Genomic DNA, 23,435 nt, shown 5'->3' with positions numbered 1-23,435 from the left:
CTGTTATGGTGGGTTAGGGTCAGTACTGGAAGATTACAAATCAAGTCCACAAATTGGTAGCCACCCTATCGTTTTAAACTGTTCAGTATTTTTCAGACCAGTACAAATGAAGGCTGCAGATGAGAAGAAGCTACCGAACCAAACCCTGCCCTCGCTAAGGCATAGTCAAGGGCATTATTTCAAAATCAGTACTTCTCCAGTAGGGGGCATAAGAGATAGGAATTTACAGTGTGTTGAAGATAATACTGTACATTTCAAACAAGAATGCATGAATAAGATGAAGCTGTAGAAATTCTTTGCTTTGAGAAACGAGTCTTTGATGCCCCACCACCACTGAAGTAAACCTTCAGTCCTTAGGGACTTAAACTGACACTAAGTGCACACTTCGAGGGAGAATGTACAAGTGCACACTTCAGGTAGAAGGTGGTGGAAATGTAATTGGATTAATCTGCAGCCTATTGCTGTGTACTACATTTTTAGTATGGCAGAGAAGCTATCATGCGCCAGAGCTTCCGGGTAGCGATACTAGGTCAATGGACTCCAGAGGGAGGAGAGCATATCGGATGTGCGGTTCCCCCTCAGGTTGGTTTACACAAGCATCCAGCCAAAGAAAACCCCAAAATGAAAGTCTTTATTTTCAGTCGATGTCAAACAAGGTTAAGAGAAACATTCATCACAACACAACAAGCGAGGGTGTGCGTAGGCCCACACAATGCCGGGACAGGAGAATCAGTAATGGAGAGCACAACGTTCTACAGATGGACCGAAGGGAAAAAAAGTATGATACAGCTAAATTGCTCCACTACATAGGCCTACCAACCAGCCAGCGTGTGTCAGAATTGGCTAGCTCCACTACTGCTGCAGTTTTTATATATTTTTAATCTGTTAGCGGCATTCACTGAGATGCTAAAATGCCAGTTACATGGAATTGCATTTTCATATGGTAACGATAGTGTAATTACTTTTAACTAGACATTAACTATTTGAACTAATAGTCTCAGTACCGCATCAGTTTTGGTATAGCGCATGCACTTTCTTTTAAACCATTATCTGTAACTGTACTATGATTGAGAAAAATAGTTATTATATAATCGTTAAAGTGCTTAGAGTAACTACATGGCATACAGGCAACTTCAATTTGGTGGTGTTGGCTAATGCTGAAACGACTGGCTAGCTAGAAAGTTAGTTACTAGTACTACACTTATTCAGACTAAAATACATTGTTTCCCCTCATTCTATATTTATACTAAATAAACTAATAGTGACTGAAAAATGGGAAATATAAAAGAAACTGGGATAGTTATAAAGTAGTGGACATCAGTGAGTACATTTCAAGAAACAGCGTTGTTTGAAACATCTTTACAGTGAGGAAACATGACACTGTTCAACGATGCCTCACAATATGATCACACCCAACCGAAAATCGATCTTTAAGCTGCTATAAGCATAGCATAACAATAGTTATCAGGAGCATTCATAAAATCCAATGTCAATTTATAACGTATAGCTTTTGAGCAGCCAGCTAGGTCACATGTTACAGTGTTCAAGGTAACTAGGTTGTTGGCTGACAAGATAGCTTACCTCGGTCATTTCATGTGTGCCATGGCTGTTCATAGCCGTGTCATAAACTAAAATAAGCTGTTATGAGTGCCTTACGTCATGGCAGGGTCAAGTAGACTTTTAAGACGAGAGGATAACAAGAGGGAGAGCTGTGCGAGGAACAACAAGAGGACCATCAAGCTAAAACCAAATAATGGACCTAACGAAATTTCACTCAGAAGCTTACAAAATACAAAGTCAAATACAACAACTTTGTGCGGCAGAGTGTACATTAATTTGTGTGTTTCTGCTGTTTGCGTCCCTTTTCAACGGCTACTTCAAAACATGAAACAAGATCTCTTGCTTGGAGCATAATTACAGATTATTATATTTTTTTTTTTTCAAGATATGGGTTTGGAGAAGCAATTTGCAAAATGCCATTAAATTCAAACATTTATTCTACAGTTAGCAAGCTGACCCTCTTTAAAACGTCAATACCATAGGCAGGCACTGACAACATAATTCCTAAACTTATGGCTATATAATAATAATAATAACAATAATGACAATGCAAAGAAATAAGCATTATGATAAACACTATGCTATATAAGAAAATATTTCAAAGTAAACAAAATAAAACAGGAGACAGATACACTCATCTCAATAACAAGTAATCGATGTGTAAACTCAAAAGGTGCTTGTAAGTGGCGACGTGACTTGGAATCATAATAGCGTCACAATATTTGTTTACTTTCTTACATTTGCTCCTATATAACATAATAGTACGCATAAATATTTTACAAGGGTCACGGTCACACTTAAAACAAGTTGCAAGTTAACAAAATAAGTGAAAATAAAAAAAAGGCACCTAGGTAGTTCAATCCTGGTCAAACGTCAGGACAAAAATCTGGCTGCAGCAAAATAAAAACCACTACTGTAGCTAGTTGCTCTTCAGTGGCAAATAATGTTATAGTAGTTGGAAATATGAAGATCAATTTAAAAACAATCATATTTGCATACAAGGAGAACAGAAGAGGGAAAATCAAACAACCAATCCAAAGCTTTGATAGTTAAGTTTCCAGTGTTCAATTGGTGCCACTGTCCAACATCTCTTTTGGTTAGAATATCATACACACTATACAAGTGATGACACAGCAAGAGAAAGGGAGAGACCGAGGGGGAGAGATGGATAGAGGAAGAGAAGGGCTGAAAGATGATGCAGCATGATGAGAGAAATCAGTGGGCAGGAATGAGTGAGGAAGATAGCTAGAGAGAAAAAGAGGGATAAATAAAACAAGAGGGCAAGCGGCGAGGGGTAGCGTGTGGAAGAAGATAGAGAACATGCGTGGCAGTGTGAGAGAGACAAAGGAGGGAAGAGAAAGAGGGGGCAGTGAAAGGGATAATCAGTTTGGGCCAGGATTTGGAGTGGGGATGAAGGAGGAGTCCTCCATGAGGGATTAGAAGAGGCTTCGCACAGAGGAAATGACGAGGGGCATCCATTTTTTATTCGATTGGCGTGATTTTGATTGGTTGGCTTGATTGGATTGGTTGAGAAGAGTGAAGCGTAGGAAGGTCATCCCGCTGATTTAGGCCTAATGAATGAATGAAGGACAAAGAGAGAAGAGAACAAGAAGAAAAGTGGAGAGCGAAAGAGACCGATACAAGAGAGATTGAGGAGAGAGTGAGAGAACCAGAATGGGGAGAAAGAGACAGATACAACAAAAAAGAGAAAGAAGATAAAAATACAGGCAGAAAAACACAAGGTTAACACACCATTCTAGAGAGGAACATAGCAAGATTAAAAGATCAAAGCTTTTAACATTATTTTATGACCAATATAAATAAAATCAGTATCAAACATGACTGCACACTTGCATTTGTCATAAAAAATTCAATGTAGAAGACAGACAGTGTAGGGCCACAAATGATTGACAATTATAAAATCACAGTAATCATTTGAAAAGGTTTGGAGAAGACAAAGCTTTTGTAGTATATTCGCTAAGCTGATCTGAATGCAATATTGATGAGTCAGCTAATGACATAATCAGTGTGAACCGCAGTGGGACTCGAAGGGCACCTTGGCAGTCTGCTCACCGAATACAGCATGCACCTAGCCATCTACAGTAGGGAGCAGGGCTGTGGAGAACCTGCTTTAAAACTGATTAGAAACCATTATACACCGAGTATACCAAACACTAGGAACACCTTCCTAATATTGAACAGCCTCAATTCGTCAAGGCATGGACTCTACAAGGTGTCGAAAGAGTTCCTCAGGGATGCTGGCCCATGTTGACTCCAATGTTTCCCACAGTCGTGTCAAATTGGCTGGATGTCCTTTGGGTGGTGGACCATTCTTGATACACATGGGGAAACTGTTGAACGTGAAAAACCCAACAGCGTTGCAGTTCTTGACATAAACCTGTGCGCCTGGCACCTACCGGTGCGCCTGGCACACCGTTCAAAGGCAGTTAAATTTTTTGCCTTGCACATTCACCCTCTGAATGACACAATTCATGTCTCAAGGCTTAAAAATCCCTCTTCAACATGTCTCCTCCCCTTCATCTACACTGATTGAAGTGGATTTAACAAGTGACATCAATAAGGGATTATAGCTTTCACCTGGATTCACCTGGTCAGTCTGTCATGTATATCTAGTATATATTAAACCAAGTATAATATATAAAAATACGTTATTAGAGGATATTAGGTTATTAATAACATGTCTTCTGGATTGACAAGTGCTCGTCGAACATCTCACTCCAAAATCATGGGCATTAATATCGAGTTGGTCCCCCCTTTGCTGCTATAACAGCCTCCACTCTTCTGTGAAGGCTTTCCACCAGATGTTGGAACATTGCTGCGGGGACATGCTTCCATTCAGCAACCAGAGCATTAGTGAGGTCGGGCATTGATGTTCGGCGATTAGGCCTGGCTCGCAGTCAGCATTCCAATTCATTCCAAAGGTGTTCGATGGGGTTGAGGTCAGGGCTATGTGCAGGGCAGTCAAGTTCTTCCACACCAATCTCGACAAACCATTTCTGTATGGCGTTGTGCACAGGGCATTGTCATGCTGAAACAGGAAAGGGCCTTCCCCAAACTGTTGCCACAAAGTGGGAAGCACAGAATCGTCTAGAATGTAATTGTATGCTGTAGCGTTAAGATTTCCTTTCACTGGAACTAAGGGGCCTAGCCCAAACCATGAAAAACAGCCTAGCCCAAACCATTATTCCTTCTCCACCAAACATTACAGTTGGCTCTATGCATTGGGGCAGCTAGCGTCCTCCTAGCATCTGCCAAACCCGGGTTCATCCGTCGGACTGCCATCGAAACCCATTTCGTGAAGCTCCCAACGAACAGTTCTTGTGCTGACATTGCTTGAAGAGGCAGTTTGGAACTCGGTAGTGAGTGAGGACAGATGATTTTTACGCGCTTCAACTGTCCCATCCTGTGAGCTTGTGTTGCCTACCACTTCGCGGCTGAGCCGTTGTTGCTCCTAGACGTTTCACATCACAATAACAGCACTTACAGTTGAGTGGGGCAGCTCTAGCAGGGGAGAAATTGACGAACTGACTTGTTGGAAAGGTGGCATCCTATGACGGTGCCACGTTGAAAGTCACTGAGCTCTTTAGTAAGGCCATTCTACTGCCATTGTTTGTCTATGGAGATTGCATGGCGGTGTGCTCGATTTATTTTAGCAACGGGTGCAGCTGAAATAGCCTAATCTAATAATCTGAAGGGGTGTCCACATACCTTTGTATATATATTTTACACTACATATGCACTCAATGCCTTCCTAAATAATAAGAAGGCTTAGGTGTGTGTGTCTATGCAGTGCACTCACCCCGTTCCAGTCCACGCTGCCGTCCTCCCCTGCTTCGGAGGGGCTCTCATATTTTACGCTGCTCAGACTCTCCCTGCTCCTCCTCCTGTCTCCATCTCTCTGCAGCTCCACCCCACCCTGAACAAAAAACACAAATCCTTTCAATATAATTTCACCTTTTGTTCTTACATTATTATTGAAAGTAATTGGTGCAACTGATTGGTAAAAATCAGTAAACCATGCAGTCACAAACACACAATCAAGCAAAATAGTCCATGAATATACAGATGTGCCCAGGATCAAAAGGCAAGCAAGAAATAGGGAAATACTAATACTCAATATGCAACAATAGATCTTAAAGTCTCTGTGAATGTCTACATTCAGTTCAAGCATTTCCATAACTGAATATACCCAAGTTTGGATTTCATAGTGTGGATTAAAGCTTGAACGTGTGTGCGTTTTTATACATTTGAGGGTTAATGTGTGTGTGAGAGAGAGAAGCTGACCTGTTTTCGGGACCTCAAGGCACACTCCTCCAGGGTCTCAGCGGCCTCCATCTTGCCTTGCCGGCGGTACAGAGCTCCCAGATTACGTAGTGTGGTGTTGACAGTGGGGCTGATACACACACACACACACACACACACACACACACACACACACACACACACACACACACACCAAGGCCACTTGAAAATCACTGCAGTGACTACAGAGATGCTAATCAGTACCCTTCCTTTACTTCGGTAGTGCTTACAAGTCTTTAAGTGGACTTATTTTCTTACCTATTCACCTTGCAGTTTTTATACCAGCCGCCATAATCTCCATAGCCGTCTTTGCTCTGGTGATAGAAAGATAGAGGGGGATAGAGGAGAAAGAGAGGGGGATAGAGGAGCAAAAAAAAGACCACAAAAAGGGAAACCCTTCACATTTTCCAAAATGACTCAGCTTTTTGACATCAAACACAGTGGGGCAACATCCTGCTTACAGAAAACAGAATTTAAATCTGTCCAGACCACCCCTACTGACTGTTAGCAATGTGCACCTTCCCTTGAGGCATGCTTGGGAAGAGCTTTTTGTTGTTTTCAGGTAGCAGGAAGTTGCTGCCTCGATGTATGATGTCATATCGCTGCGTCTACCCAAAATAAGCATTCTTCCCCCTAATTTTTGTCATTTAGCAGACGCTCTTATCCAGAGCAACTTACAGCAGTGAGTACATACATTTTAATGTTTTCTTACTGGTCCCCCATGGGAATTAAACCCCGAACCCTGGTGATTTCAAGCCCCATGCTCTACCAACTGAGCAACACGGGACCAGACCGAATTGACAAGTAAACAAATAGGCGTTCCTCACAACAATTGTCACCCCTGCCAAATGTCCGTTCATGCCCGCTCGCTCTCGCACACACTTTACATGGCACTCACCTTGCACTCCTCCCGCTCCTCGGCATGCATCCAGATGGGTTTGTTCTCAGCTGCAGAGAGAGGAGAAAGAGAAAGGTGTGCTGTGTGCTGGCAAAAACATCCCCAATGAGTAACAGACAAGCGTTGAACAAATGGTAGGATACAGACGTAGACAGCTGCACCTTGCTAACATGTAGGTAACATTAGTTCAACTTTGTTCCTTTTTTCGTGTGACAAGATCGTATCGCAACCTCTCAATCTCAGTAATCGTTTGAGATTGTTTTAAATGCTGTTTCAACCTGAGACCAGAGTTCTGATAATCCCTCAAATTCATCCCCACCCCCTCACAGAATCAATTGAGACCTATTTGTTAATTAACCGTGCATTATATTGGCATGGTAAGAAACTCAAGAGAAAGACAAGGTCACAATTCTGCCTCAAATTTATTGAGAATATGGAAAAAGCAATGCGTGAAAATAAAGTAGGCATGAAAGGCACTTGTGTGTAAAAATACTAAAACCTCAAATCAAAGTCAACCCATCATTTCGCATGTTACATCTTGAGGAGAGATACCTTTGATGAAAGCATTTCATTATGGATAAAAAAATAAATGAAGCATATTTAATTGATTTCATAAAAATGTAAAAATAAAATAAACAGAATATTGTCAATGTCAAAAACATTCAATAAACTCAACATAACATGTGACTGCGAAAGACAATGAAAGTACAGTAAAGAAAAATATATGTGGTAGCTTACTTGAAATATCTTGGCATGTTAAGCCTGAAAAACACTATCATAATGAAGACATACTTATCAACAAAAACTTTTGACAGTGTATGATAACCAACCTTTGTTTTCTTTACAGCGACATAAGTATTATGCTAGTAGTTATAAGTGGTCATGTATGTTATGTATAAAAAATACATGTGATCCTATAACAGTGTTTCGGAGGCATTGTGTCAGACTACTTCAAGAAGGGATTTCCAAAGAAAGGTTTGAAAGAAGAGATGACTTCATGACAGAAGAATAGAAAAAATACCAAAACCAAAAAATACAATGCCACTATTATATAAAGTATAACAAAGTGTGGAATTTTACACAAGACAACAAAAAAAAAACACACGAAACTAACAGTCTAGACAATTCCATGCCCTCATGCATGAAGACACAAAACCGAGACTTAAATATCTTTGTATCACAAATGGTAATAAATAACTAAATGGTGAGCAATATAATAAGCAACACCTATGTAAACCAAGTTGGATTTTGTTCTTGTTTCAGATATGTGCATATTTCACTCTGGGAAAAACCCCGCCAATGTTTCCACTTACCTTCATTGCTGTGTATCATATGCACACTCCCAGTGATTATCTTACAATGTGACATATGGCATTTAGAGAGAAAGTTCAAGAAGACCTTTTATGGCACTTCGATCATCTGTAACACCTCAATTGAAAACTATCAGATACAGCTTGCAAATGCTAGAAAATAGGAAAAAGCTTCCAATACAGTCAATATGGGAAGTCGTCAATTTTTTTCTTCTTCTTCGTGGTATCAAAATACTTCTTCCAACGGGGGAATATGACAAAAAAAAATATTGTTTAGTTAGCCAGATGGCCCTTAAAAAAATATATTCAAAATCTTCAATCTTCAAAAATCTATTTTTTTTAATATAAAAAAAAAATAAAAAATCTACTAAACAATCCTTTCATATACTCTATACTCTTAGTAACCAGTTGCTTTCTTTATAATATAGAAAGTCAAATTATTTCGAAGTACTTCTTGAACAGCTCTTAAATCAGTCTGCTCTAGCCTGCACTATTCTGTACTTCAAGTCGAATGTTGACTATGTTCTCATTAGCAATGAACCGCTACACTTCATTGTCATTAACTGGGTGTCATAATAACCCATCCTAACAATTGATTGCAAAATGTGACAAATCACAGTTAGCATTGTCTGCTGGCAAACTAGCTATGTGTGAAATAACGGTGTTCTAAAATGTCAGAACCACAGACTTATTGTATGTCTATGGTCAGTTCAGTCAAGTGCTCTATTGTTCCTTCTAGAAACGTAAGACTTTGAATTCACATAAGGATTTATGTAAATGACTCACGTTGATCTCGATTGACTGAACAGCCATTTCATGTGAAAGCAACACTAGAACGTACTGTAACTTTGTGTAGATGAAGAACATTCTGAAAAAAAAGTTAGCAAATAAGGCAAAGTGACTACTATCCCCAAGTGTTTGTTGTGGCCCTTTCGAGTTTTGGACTAGTTTGCTCACCATCCACGGATCCAAATTCCTTCTCGTGAGCTTGGGTGAGGATCTCTTTGTAAAGGATTTCCGCCTCCTTGTACTTCCCCTGCTTCAAGTAACACGAAGCCTGGGAGACAGGAGAAAAAGTTCAGACATTTCACCTTTGAACTACAAGTACGCACAAAGCAAATCACTGAACCAGATGCAACCATCACGGTTTTTGATCTTTAAAAGGAAAACAAAGTTCATTCTCATCCTTGCACCATCTTGTTTAGTCTAATACCAATATAAATAAAAACAACATAACAGGATCAAAGAGCTATGGTATGGATGAGCAACTTTGGTTCTCATAGGACAGGGGTTGTCAAATTCATTCCATGGAAAGCCTAGTGTCTTTTTAAAATATTTGTATTAAGCCCTAGACAATCAGGTGTCGGGAGTCAGTTCATCTATCAAGTTCAAGGGAGGAGTGAAATCCCGCAGACACTTGGCCCCCGTGGAATGAGTTTGACAGCTGTGTCGTATGGCCTTTGTGTCTGCTGGTTTTTTGTTCTTAATTTGAAACCACCGTCTGATTTAGACCTGCGAAACCGGGGTGGGCACTTGTGTGCAATCAGTGTCAGATGAAAGAGAAAACCAGCAGACACATGAGTTGTTCACCCTTGAGCAGCAGTAGACTCAAGCGCGGCAGTAAAGCCAGGCAGCCCCCTCACCAGGTTGTTCTTGGTCTTGGCCACGTTGGGGTCATCAGGGCCCAGCCTGCGCTCGTAGATCTCCAGGGCGCGGCAGTAGTAGTACTCCACCTCCTCGTACTTGCCCTGATTCTGGCACAGCAGGGCCAGGTTGTTCAGCTGCTTGGCCACATCAGGATGGTCCTTGCCCAGCACCTATATGGGAGGCGAGAGGACAGAAGCATCAACCAACACGAGTTGAGGTGCAGCCAAATAATCATCGGAACATTTCTTCTCGTTTTGAAAGACGTACTGTATAAAGTCTCAGTCAAAAGTTGACACACCTACTCATTCCAGTGTTTCGTTATTTTTACTATTTTATACATTGCAGAATAATAGTGAAGACATCAAAACTATGAAATAACACATATGGAATCATGTAGTAACCAAAAGTGTTAAACAAATCAAAATATATTTTAGATTCAAAGTAGCCACCCTTTGCCTTAATGACAGCTTTGTACACCCTTAGCATTCTCTCAACCAGCTTCATTAGGTAGTCGACAATCCATCATTACTTTAAGACATGGCCAGTCAATTCGGAAAATTTTAAGAACTGCCATAGAAAAAGAAGACCCAGAGTTACCTCTGCTGCAATTGTAGCTCAGACTGCAGCCCAAATAACAGACAACATCAACTGTTCAGAGGAGACTGCATGAATCAGGCCTTCATGGTTGAATTTCTGCAAAGAAACCACTAAAGGTCACCAATAAGAAGAAGAGACTCGCTTGGGCCAAGAAATACGAGCAATGGACATTAGACCGGTGGAAATCTGTCCTTTGGTCTGATGAGGCCAATTTCGAGATTTTTGGTTCCAACCTCCGTGTCTTTGTGAGATGCAGAGTAGGTGAACGAAGGATCTCCGCATGCGTGGTTCCCACCTTGAAGCATGGAGGAGGTGGTGTGATGGTGCTTTGCTGGTGACACTGATTTATTTAGAATTCAAGGCACACTTAACCAGCAAGGCTACCACAGCATTCTGCAGTGATACACCATCCCATCTGGTTTGCGCTTAGTGGGACTATCATTTGTTTTTAAACAGAACTATGATCCTAAACACACCTCCGGGCTGTGTAAGGGTTATTTGACCGAGGAGAGTGATGGAGTCTGCTCTAGCCTGCACTATTCTGTACTTCAAGTCGAATGTCGACTATGTTCTCATTAGCAATGAACCTGGCCTCCACAATCACCCGACCTCAACCCAATTGTGATGGTTTGGGATGAGTTGGACCGCAGAGTGAAGGAAAAGCAGCCAACAAGTGCTCAGCATATGTGGGAACTCCTTCAAGACTATTGGAAAATCATTCCTCATGAATGATTGAGAGAATGAGTGTGCAAAGCTGTCATCAAGGCAAAAGGTGGCTACTTTAAAGAATCTAAAATATAATTTGATTTGTTTAACACTTTTTTGGTTATTACATGATTCCATGTGTTGTTTCATAGTTTTGATGTCTTCACTATTATTCTACAATGTAGAAAATAGTAAAACAATTAAGAAAAATGAGGAATGGAATGAGTAGGCGTGCCCAAACTTTTGACTGGTAGTGTATATATGATAAAACAATGATGTTTTATAGCTGCCATGAAACAATTAGAACTGTTATGGGACAGAGTGACGGCATCATTTATTAAAGAACCTCCACTATCATCGAAGCTACAAAAAATTAATTGTAATGTAATAGGACCTCATATCAACGTCTCGCCATATTAAAAATGATTCATGAGCTGGTGATGAACTTCGGTTATAAGCACCACCTATGTAAAGTTACTTTTCAATTTCAGATTGTGACATTTGCAATTGTTGAGTATATTCATTGGTAATATTGCTAATTGAATGTAGCACAGTACAAATTAACTGACATTCTATCAATGTACCAAGTATGTCTGCACTGGGTATGTACTGCACTGAACCTACCTTCTCTCTGATCTCCAGAGCCCTCTTGCAAAGGGGCTCAGCTTCCTTGTACTTCCCCCTCTTTCCATACAGCACTGCCAGATTGTTCAGTGTTGCAGCCACCTGAGAAACAGAAGGATTAGTGAGCAGCTTTCATCATGTTATGTAGCTGCTCTGTGCCTGCAGTGAGGCGAGTCAAACAAGGGATCCTGTACTGTTTTAGTGCTCCCAAAAGTGCAACTACAAATGTGTCATCTTATAGACCTCTAACAGCACTACATATTGACATTAATATACATTGACAATAATTGTTCAATTTGTGATAACGGACATTTCACCTTTGGGAGCATTTACACAACAGTGACTGAGGACCTTTGCATTCCCGTCATGCTCATGTACTTTCCAGGAGCCTGTGATGCGGATGTGTATGAATGCATATTAACTAACATCTCTCTGGCTAGATGCCTGTCCAAGTTCTGACACAACCAGGTTTGCCATTAGGAATGTGATAAATAGTACATTCCTGTAATGTATTAATGGCCCACATGCTTCAGGACTAACCAGCCCTTGGAGCCGCTGACGGCGGTTTCAACCTGACCAGCTCCAACCCATGTCCTTGCAAATCTTAATATCCAACCAAAGATTAACAACAACAACAAAAAACGCAGAAAAGTCCCTTTCGTCTAGTGAGAAAAGAGATTGCTCCATCCGGTAGACTAGCTCACCGCAGGGTGGTCTTTCCCAAGGGTTTTCTCCCGGATAGACAGTGCATCGTTGAGAAGGTGAGCCGCCTCCTTGTATTTGTTCTGATCCCTGAAAAAAAAAAAAAAGAAAAATGCAAAAGTCTAAAAGAAAAAGATCCTGAATACACTCGGTAGAGTAGAGAGAAGCAGTGTGGTGTAGATAAGTGGTATTGGTGGTGAAAAAGTGTGGTTACAGAGGTGTTACAGTATAATGACAAAGGATAGCAGCACATAAGTGTGATAACACGGCTCCGACACAAAGACACACACCTGTAGACCAGGGCCAGGATGTTGAGCATGGTGGCCACGTCAGGGTGGTCGTGTCCGGATGTCTTCTCCAGGTCCTCCAGGGCCTGTTTGCAGAGGGGCACGGCCACCTCGTAGCGGCCCTGGGAGGCGTACTGGATAACCAGGTTGTGGAGGGTCCTCAGGCGGGCCGGGATCTCATAGCCACCCTGCTGGGCCGCAGCCACCGCTGCGCTGTTATGCTGGTGCGGCACTGAAGGAGAGGACGGGGCAGGGACATATGTGGTTTGTTCACAGTTAGAAGGTTTGGGCAGTTGCTGCAGAGTTTTACGTTCGTATAATATGGATTTGGAATTCTCATTGGCATACAATCAATAGAATGTAAAGATTTGAAGACCAATAAAATGCCAGTTCTGTGCTAATAAAATGATCCGATTTGAGGGTCCTTAGCTCAATATCTCTCAATATCTCCATTTCAAATATGGGACCTTAAATTTATAAAATAAGATGACGCAGCAGATTGTTGTTTGACGTTATGGACCAAAGATATGAACATGAAAGAAACTATACTAATCCGAAACTGTATGACGACGCAGGATATGGTTGTAGTAGACAGACCGCTTACTTCCTTGACTGTTTTCCTCCTCATCATTGGGGAAGAGGTCATCCAGTGCATCTTTTGGTGGCTCTCCATCTTTCTCCTCCTGGAAAAAAACAATGTCGCTTATTGCCAATTTCATCCTTTTCTCAGGACATCTGGTTTGGTCTAAGAAGTGGAATTCTAATTATATACTCAGTGGCAGTTACATTTGCCAAGACCTACCCCACAGTATACAAACAGCCAGGGCAGCGCTTTTGACTATAAATTAAAGTTACATTGTGCCTTTATATCCCAGATGGCCACAAGAAGTTTCCATCGAATTGAGGGTCAATGTTTGACAGACAGCAGGGTGCTCAAGGAGACTCATGCACCTCATCACGGTTCCCTTCAGGCTGAACTAGAAACACTCCACCCCATACCCCCTGTCCTTGCATTCCCAGACACGTACAAGAACTATAAATATTATAAAGTATAAATATAACAGCCGACATCATTTGAACAGTGCTAAATTCCAGTCTGGACTACATTTGGTACATATTAATGACCTCTCGTCAATATGTATACATGTTAATGACTAAATGCCTTAACAGCAGCCAAGGGATAGATGACTTCCGCCCAACATACACTTTAATCAGTTCATAATGGTTGGGGCTTCATTGTAAATAAGAATTTGTTCTTAACCGACTTGCCTAGTTAAATAAAGGGTAAATGAATATTAAAAAAATATATATATATATTAAAGATGGCGAGTGAGACCCATTCATTCACCTTGGCAGCCTGCATTGCTCATGAAAAGGGAGAAAAAGAGGGAAGAATAAAGAAGATTACGAGAGTGAAATGGCTCTTTTATGACAGAATATGTCGCTTGTCTGTCTAGTTAACTAATAGGCTGCTAGGCTTTACGAAAGACGTGCTCTCAGCTCTCATTTCATCTTGTAGGGAGAATTCCCTAGCCATCAATCTGCTCTAAAAATGATCTTGCACATAAATGGAGAGATCCAAATCCTGGTTGAGAATAGAGAATTTAGACTAAATTAGGCAGTAGAGAAGAGGTCAAGTGTTATCGATAGGTCACAGTTGCAACCCCCCAGAAGCAGCTGCTTCAGCTGAGGCTTATGCAATGCCTGATTACTTGCATGAGGATTACAGCTCTGGAGCTGGTTCAATTGTTTATGATCAGGGAGTTTGTGTGTGTATTACCTCAGAGAAAGAAATGTGTTCTCCTCATACTTCATGAACTGATTCGGCAGTAGTGCCTTTGTGCTTGCGTGCAAGCGATTGTGTTGTGCATCTAAATATGGGTGTATGCGAGTGCATAACAACTCACAGTAGGGGACACATCCTCGTCGTACTTCTTCAGCTGATTCATGAACTCCAGGTGCTTCTTCTCCTCTTCCAGCTGGGCCACACTCTGCTCGCTCTTCTGCAGCTTTTGCTGGGTGCCCGCCAGCTCGTCCCGCAGCCACTGGTTCTCTTGGCACAGTCGACGTACCTGGGCACGCAGCTTCTGCTTCTCCGACTCCACAGCGTTCAGGTGGGCAGACAGGGCCATCATCACCTGATAGAGAAAGGTGCATACATGCAGAGGGATCAATTAATTATGTATCATTGCATGTGATTCAGCCCTAGGACCATGCCTCAGGACTACCTGGCGACTCCTGGTTGTACCCGTCCCCAGTCCACCTGGTTGTGCTTCTGATCCAGTTTCTGCTGTTCTGCCTGTGGCTATGGAACCCTGACGTGTTCACAGGGTGCTTTCCTTGTCCCGGACCTCCTCGCTCTCGCCCTACCTACCGCACCTGCTGTCTCAACCTCTGAATGCTTGGCAATGAAAAGCCAGCTGACATTTACTCCTGAGGTGCTGACCTGTTGCCCCTCTACAACCACTGATTATTATTATTTGACCCTGCTGGTCATCTATGAACGTTTGAACATCTTGAAGAACGATCTGGCCTTAATGGCCATGTACTCTTGTAATCTCCACCTGGCACAGCCAGAAGAGGACTGGCCACCCCTCAGAACCTTGTTCCTCTCTAGGTTTCTTCTTAAGTTCCTGCCTTTCTAGGGAGTTTTCCTTCTACATCTGCATTGCTTGTTCTTTGGGGTTTTAGGCTCGGTTTCTGTATAAGCACTTTGTGACATCTTTATAAATACATTTCATTGATTGATAAATAATGAACGTCACAATTTGTGGCAGCGGTGGATTCATGTGGCCAGAGACAGGCAGCCTACATAAACCAGAGAAAGACTAGTTAACTTCAAAACATGAAACTCTGACGCATTCAACATTATCTCCAGTTAGCGTTAACTCATGGGGATCCCACCCAAGAATGGATTGAGAAACTGTTCTATAACCACCCCAAGTCTCTTCCTATCACCCAGGGACCCTCAACTCTTACCTGCGCCTCGCCCAGCCCCAGCTCGATCATCTCCACTGACTTGCGCAGCAGGCTGGACTTCTCGTGCACCAGGTTGGCCTCCTCGTCCTTCTTCAGGCAGCGGATGGTTTCCAGCAGGCTGTGCAAGATGGAGTTGTGCTCGCTCTTCAGCGCCTCCAGGCCCTGGATCACCAGCTTGGTGCTGGAGATGATCTCCTCCTGGGACAGCTTCTCCAGACGGTCTTCTCTGGGGTACACCATGATTGACATTGCCTAGTGGACCTAGGACCTAACACACTTAGTGGAGGGAAGTGGAAGAAAATGAAGGTGGATGTTAGCTCACTCTTGGGGCAGTGGTTCCTTTTATCGCCATAACCTCACTTTTGGGGATTTTCTTTGGACCCATCAGAGAAAAACAATAGCCTACTTCTTTTCACAAGCTGGTTTTTAGTGACACAGAAGGGACTAGCCGCTACTAACCTCCATTTGGGAAACTGCTCTAGGGTCAAGTGGGGGGGGGGGGGATACACACCTCAATTGTCTGGTCTCGTTACGAGCTACACAGAAACTTGTCAACAGGAAGCTTAGTAATGCTCCAAGACAAGTCAGAGTGATGCTCCTGTTAACTATTTACAAAACATAAATATTCTATAGGCTATAGATAGCTACTACTTTGACTGTGCCACGCGTAGTTGATCTACCTAAGTTCTACAAGATTCCAATATCTTGAGACTTCCACTGCCATTAACAGCAGAAAAAAAAAGCACAGCTCAAGTAAACATTCATTCATTGAGGTTGCTCCATTTACAATCCACGCTACATGTTTTGAATTAAGCTGGATAGAGATGTACAAGAAAATGGAAGCCTTGGGATACAAAATGACAAGGTAGGAGTCCAATCTAGGCCAAAATCTCTACACTCCCTAGAATCGACAAAGCCAGAGGAATAAAACACTTTGCTCCCCCTGCCTTCACAAGACAGTCACATGATTATGCTTGACGTGGGCATAGCAGCAGAAAATTAGGCTAACCCCCGAGCATTTAGCCCTGAGTTCATCATCAAAGCGCTTGTAGATAAATATGAGGAAACTGTTGTAGCCGGCTTAATGTGCATTTCCATTGTGGAAAAATTCCGCTCTAGTCACTCGTATTAGTATTCCTATTCCAAAACAGGCAGATAAATCACCACAGAGTTCGAGATTTTCATTTAAATTGAAATATCCCATTACAAAGTCTGTTTAGAGCCATGGAAACAGACGGCCAGAAATAGAGCACCAAGAGCCAATCATAAAATGAGAACTAGTCCTGCAGTGTGCCTACGTATCATTTCACCTGGATGCACAGAGCGAACGCAAGCGTGCACACACACGCAGCTTGACAGAGTAGTACAGTAGGCTACTAGCTTGCATGACATTCCTTTCATATTGAAAACACACGGCATTGAGCCTCAATCCATTCTTTTCAGCAAGCCTTCTAAAAATAGGTAGACGATACAGCCAAAGCCTATAGATTCAGAAAAATACAGAATTTCTTTTAAGAATGGGATTCGGCTAAATGTAATCTGGAAACAAACTAAATGGATATCTAGACTCTAGACTACATTGAACACAGGGTAAATAACTAGTGCAAATGGTAGCACATAGGCGGTCACCAATGTTGATACTAGGCATGACGGATTACAGAGGTCCAATTTCAAAGAGTAATGGCGCTTTTATAGGAGCATGAGTCATATTTAATGAAAGTGGCTACGGAGCCACTATTAGACTTCTCAATAGGCATCTGTAGGAAATTCCATTTCAGATTAACCTTGAGGCATAGTCAACAGTGTTATCACTCGGGGGGCAAGTTCCAAGAAAAAACATGATTCTTTGAGCAAGCATAGACAAAGGAAAGACGTCTTCAATACCATAACGCAGTTAGTCCATACGTCCAAAAGGTAATGAGATCTGGTATCAAAAACACTGATTTATTTGCATGGTAAAGCAAAGTAGTATATTACAGAAATAATGCCACACATGCAAACCAAGCATACAGCAGTGATAGTCTTCACAGGGTCAAGTACTGTTCAGCTACAATAGGTTAAGATGTAGGCTAGTAGAATAATTATGTCTAATTATTCATTGCAGTATAAAAGTTAGCTGTGGGCTAAAAGGAAGCTTGAAATTAGCTCTCTCTTAATTATTTACACAACGTCCCAGGGTGCACACTCAGAAGAAGAAAAAGGCACAAAGCAGAAAAACCATCATGATGTTAGCTCACATGAATAAGGGATATTGGGTTCCCTCAACAGAAATCACTAGCCAGGGTTGTACTAGCCTACACTGTGTTCCCTTTCAGTCAACTTAGGGGAATCAATTGAAATTCAACTAATTAATTAACAATTTCTCATAATTCTCTACTGTGGAGTTATCAATTAATGAAGTTGAATAAAGTTCCTGATTTGACATGGTATAGACAACAAACAAAAGCTTCTAGCAAATATGACGATGGTGACCGGGGCACACTACCATTTAAAGGAGAAGGAAGCTGAAATATAGAAATTGCCCTCCTTCTCACTTCCTCTGCATAATAGACCACCACGAGTGACATTAAAATTGCATGAGAACACAGTGTGGCTAATGCAGACGCTGTCTCCATCTCCACGCCCTGTCTCGTGTCATCCCGTCTCTTTGGTAGCATAAAGCCATTACTCTACAATCCCATCACGTCCAGATGGAATTATAGGTCCCATTGGTGAGCTATCTTTAAGCTGCTGATGGCTATGGGAGTGCTTTATCTTCTCCTGCCTCTGGTCTCTGCCGGTTACCAGTGGATAGGAGGGATTGCAGACTGATGTTTCTGATTTAGGGACATGTGGGAAGGAGGCACAGGTGGCTTTGGTTGAGGAGATGATATGTAGGGACGGCTGGAAACCTACTGGGGATGTCAATCAAAAAAAGAATACAACTTCAAAATACCTTAAATAGCTTGGTATACACTGTCATCATAAATTGCAAAAGCCTTCTTTGCAAAGTGATGAAATATTGTCGTAGCCTATTGTTTACATTTTGAGCTTCCATAAACATGAGCTGGGTCTACAGACAATCACGGACTACAAAAAGAAAACCAGCCACGTCACGGACACCGACGTCGTGCTTCCAGACAAACTAAACACCTTCTTTGCCCGCTTTGAGGATAATACAGTGACATCGACGCGGCCCGCTACCAAGGACTGTGGGCCTCCCCCCTCTCCTTCTCCGTGGCCGACATGAGTAAGACATATAAACGTGTTAACCTTCACTAGACTGCCAGCCCAGACGGCATCCCTAACTGCGTCCTCAGAGCATGTGCAGAACAGCTGGCTGGTGTGTTTACCGACATATTCAATTTCTCCCTATCCTAGTCTGCTGTCCCCACATGCTTCAAAATGGCCACCATTGTTCCTGTACCCAAGAAGGCAAAGATAACTGAACTAAATGACTATCGCCCCGTGGCACTCACTTCTGTCATCATGAAGTGTTTTGAGAGGATAATCAAGGTGCATATCACCTCCACCTTACCCGTCACCCTAGACCCACTTCATGTTGTTTACCGCTGCAATATGTCCACAGACGACGCAATAGCCATAACACTGCCCTATCCCATCTGGACAAGAAGAATACCTACATAAGAATGCTGTTCATTGACTACAGCTCAGCATTCAACACCCTAGTACCCTCCAAGCTCATCATTAAGCTTGAGGCCCTGGGTCTCAACCCCACCCTGTGCAATTGGGTTCTGGACTTCCTGACAGGCCGCCCCCAGGTGGTGAAGGTAGGAAACAACATCTCCCCTTCGCTGATCCTCAACACTGGGGCCCCACAAGGGTCCATGCTCAGCCCCCTCCTGTATTCTCTGTTCTCCCATGACTGCTTGGCCATACACACCTCCAACTCAATCATTAAGTTTGCAGACGACACAGCAGTAGAAGGCTTGATTACCAATGACGAGACAGCCTACAGGGAGGAGGTGAGGGCACTGGGAGTGTGGTGTCAGCAAAATAACCCCTCACTCAACGTCAACAAAACAAAGGAGATGATCGTGGACTTCAGGAAAAAGCAGAGGGAGCACCCCCACATCAACGGGACAGCAGTGGAGAAGGTGGAAAGTTATGTTCCTCGATGTACATATCATGGACAAACTGAAATGGTCCACCCACACAGAGTGTGGTGAAGGTGCAAGAGCATCTCTTCAACCTCAGGAGGCTGAAGAAATGTAGTTGTCACCTAAAACCCTCAATCTTTTACAGATGCACAATTGAGAGCATCCTGTCGGGCTGCGTCACCGCCTGGTACGTCAACTGCACCGCCCACAACCGCAAGGCTCTCCAGAGAGTGGTGCGGTCTGCACAAGCAACACCGGGGGCAAACTACCTGCCCTACAGGACACTTACAACACCCGATGTCACAGGAAGGCCAAAAAGATAATCTAGGACAACAACCACCCGAGCCACTGCTGGTTCACCCCGCTACCATCCAGAATGCGAGGTCAGTACAGGTGCATCAAAGCTGGGACCGAGAGACTGAAAAAGAGCTTCTATCTCAAGGCCATCAGACTGTTAAATAGCCATCACTAACACAGAGAGGCTGCTGCCTACATACAGATTTGAAATCATTGGCCATTTTAATAAATGGATCACTAGTCACTAAAATAATGTTTCCATATCTTGCATTACTCATCTCATATGTATAAACTGTATTTTATACCATCTATTGCATCTTGCCTATGACGCTCTGTCATTGCGCATCCATATATTTATATTCCATTCCTTTATTTAGCTTTTTAGGTAGTTGTTGTGGAATTGTTAGATTACATTTTAGATATTGCTGCACTGTCGGAACTAAAAGCACAAGCATTTTGCTACACTTGTAATAACATCTGCTAACCATGTGTATGTGACCAATAAAATTTGATTTGAGTATAGCGAAACAGGAAGATACTGCGGTTTATACTGAAGGTGGATCAGCTAAGCAACTTTATCTTTTGAAGAATCTGACTTTGTTCTTCACTACTTCTATTAAGGATGTATTGACATTTAGAAGTAGACATTTTACAGAAAGTAACTAAGATTGACAGTTTGTCTTGAACAAATGCATCTGTAACCTAATATATCCATTAACTCATTCAACGTCAACAATCAATAACATAGCCTCTCACAAGTTGCAATTAATATGTGTATTTCTTTTATTTAAACTTTAACTAGGCAAGTCAGTTAAGAACAAATTCTTATTTACAATGACGGCCTACCGGGCAAAGTGCACATTCTATAACATAAGCTACCCAACAGTGGTGCTAAAACTACCACATGCTTACAGGCCTAGGTCACACATGCATGCCATAAAGTCTTGCTCTGGACCAGACATAAAAGGCTTGGATCAGCATTTAGTGTCTGGTTCCTCTCAGGGAACTAGTTTATTAGTAAGACTACACTTTCCCATAACGTTTCCGTCTAACTGTGGCTAAATGGTTGATTTACTTTATGTGAATATAGGTAGGCCCATTTGTACACAATATCAAGTGAAAATAATGCATTGATGCTCACAGAACTCTTCTTGCTTAGATACACTGAAGGCCTTTAGACTATAATGGACACATGCTGACTTGAGATCCACGCATATAACTTCAAATTTCTCAGAACTCTCCTTTTGAAAGTCCAATTTACACACACATATTTAAAGTTAGGATGGGGCCCGGCCCGTATGTCTCCATTCTATCAAACCCAGTAAGTCAAAAGCAATGTTCTTCCGGTGTTTTCCAGCACAAAACAAATGTTGTTTTGAACATCCTAGACAACCAGTTACGGAGATTGAATGAAAATCTCTGCTGAGTCGCTAACCACCCTCTCCCATTTGTCTCCTCGATGTGACGCACCAAGGCTAAAGATACTTTTATAAACAGCTGGTCTGATATAATGGCTCTTCAAGCTGACATTTTCCAACCAATCTGGCAATGGTGAGTCATGGCAATGAATTGTTGATGCTGGTTCAAATGCCACGCTGCCTCTTTCAGTGAGGCAGAAGGAAAGGGAAAGAGGGATAGCTAGTCAATTGTACAACAATGCATTCAACTGAAATGTGTCTTCCGCATTTAACTCAACCCCTCTGAATTAGAGAGGTGCGGAGGCTGCCTTAATCGTCATGCACGTCGTCGGCGCCCGGGGAACAGCGGGTTAACTGCCTTGCTCAAGGGCAGAACAACAGAGGGGCTCCCGAGTAGCGCAGTGGTCTAAGGCACTGCATCTCAGTGCTTGACACCCTGGTTCTAATCCAGGCTGAATCACAACCGGCCGTGATTGGGAGTCCCATAGGGCGGTGTACAATTGGCCCAGCGTCGTCCGGGTATGTTCTTAACTGACTTTCCTAGTTAAATAAGGATTAATAAATAAAAGTATTTTATAGGCCTCTTTGTATGAACATTTTTGACTGACAAAGGAGACAACGGCCCAACGTGATTTCAAAAGTCGGTATGACGAGGGTCAATTATAGGCCCATTACCGTTTGTGTCAGCCCGCTTCGAGGTTTCACCACCAGGGCATACATTTATTTGACAGAGCACGTTGAAAGGAAACTTCACTGCAAACTACTATGAAAATAATTACAGAGGAACAAAAGCTTTCATACAGTACTGTATGTCTTCTGGGTGTGTGCACTTGAGCACCTGTCTGGTAAAACTGTAACTAAGGGACCAATTTCTTCCTTTTATCTCACTCTTTCAGATCCAGTTACATATCTGACTGCCATTGTTATGAGATGTCTGCAGTCCAAAGGTCACTTTACTTCTCCACTCTAGTATATAAAACAGCCAAGTGGACTGGACAAGCATCTCTGCTCAAATCGTTTGATGTCTGTTATTAGGAAAAACCGTCTGGGGGCAGGGCTCTAAATTAACATTTTTCATTTGTCGCACTGGTGCTCCCAACTTAAATTCTAGCTACTTTTGAAGCACATGTTGAGCCCTAGAAACTAATATGGAACTCTAAATACATGACTTTATTATAAAAGCTTGGTAAGAATACCTGTCATTTAAAGTACAAAGTCATTTGTGGAATATTAGATTTCTACATTGAGTTAAAGCACTATTTTCCTACCGAGATGCATTACATTGAAAAAAAACGGCAGGTTTGTGATGAGGACACGCAAGAGATCTGTCATTCATTCATTGCTATGATCATTGATTTCCTGAAGAAGCTATCCCTTTTCCTTTCTTTGTGCCCAGAAATGTTTGGATATACTGGTAAAGTTGGCAGGTTATTAGCCAATGAGGTAACATGACTGAAGAAAGACAAATGGTTATCATCGTCGAAGAGCGAGTAGTTTTAGAACAGCTCAAGATATGGTTTATTAATGTAAAATGTGGTCCCGTCGATTAGAGGTTGACAGACTACGATTTTGCAGCGCCGATACCGATATTGGAGCACCAAAAAAGCCGATACCGATTAATCGGAATGAACAATGAACTCTTTTATTTTAACTTAATATAATAAATACATAAATGAAATCTATTTTGTCTCAAATAAATAACAAAACATGTTTATTGGTTTAAATAATGCAAACGCAGTATTGGAGAAGAAAGTAAAAGTGCAATATGTGCCATGTAAAAAAGCTAACGTTTAAAATCCTTGCTCAGAACATGAGAACATATGAAAGCTGGAGGTTCAATATTCCCAGTTCTTCAATATTCCCAGTAAGAAGTTTGATGTTGTAGTTATAGGAATTATGAAGCGTCGACTATTTCTCTCTATACTATTTGTATTTCATATACCTTTGACTAATGGATATTGTTATAGGCACTTTGGTATTGCCAGCCT

At 42.0% G+C, this 23,435-nt stretch overlaps 1 protein-coding gene across 2 annotated transcripts in view; it reads right to left on the bottom strand.

Moving 5' to 3' along the window:
- The window catches only part of LOC106564808 (kinesin light chain 1), a 35,462-nt gene that overhangs the window by 9,481 nt on the left and 2,546 nt on the right, over window positions 1-23,435 (bottom strand). Inside the window, exons 2-14 of one of the 2 annotated variants that reach the window (XM_014131227.2) lie at window positions 15,633-15,908; window positions 14,561-14,791; window positions 13,258-13,336; window positions 12,657-12,885; window positions 12,369-12,456; window positions 11,665-11,766; window positions 9,735-9,908; window positions 9,049-9,148; window positions 6,782-6,831; window positions 6,142-6,197; window positions 5,866-5,974; window positions 5,381-5,497; window positions 613-3,131 (exon numbers count right to left, since the gene is read on the bottom strand). In XM_014131227.2, the coding sequence (XP_013986702.1) occupies window positions 3,126-3,131; window positions 5,381-5,497; window positions 5,866-5,974; window positions 6,142-6,197; window positions 6,782-6,831; window positions 9,049-9,148; window positions 9,735-9,908; window positions 11,665-11,766; window positions 12,369-12,456; window positions 12,657-12,885; window positions 13,258-13,336; window positions 14,561-14,791; window positions 15,633-15,881 (1,590 nt within the window). In that variant the 5' untranslated portion in view covers window positions 15,882-15,908 and the 3' untranslated portion in view covers window positions 613-3,125. Of the gene's footprint in view, window positions 1-612; window positions 3,132-5,380; window positions 5,498-5,865; window positions 5,975-6,141; window positions 6,198-6,781; window positions 6,832-9,048; window positions 9,149-9,734; window positions 9,909-11,664; window positions 11,767-12,368; window positions 12,457-12,656; window positions 12,886-13,257; window positions 13,337-14,560; window positions 14,792-15,632; window positions 15,909-23,435 lie in introns of those variants that run through there. The other variant, XM_014131226.2, reaches the window with a different exon arrangement.

This window comes from Salmo salar, chromosome ssa12 (genome assembly GCF_905237065.1).
Source record: "Salmo salar chromosome ssa12, Ssal_v3.1, whole genome shotgun sequence".
Taxonomy (NCBI): Eukaryota; Metazoa; Chordata; class Actinopteri; order Salmoniformes; family Salmonidae; genus Salmo; species Salmo salar.
Note: the sequence above shows the minus strand (reverse complement) of the source record. Positions and strands in the feature narration are given on the sequence as shown.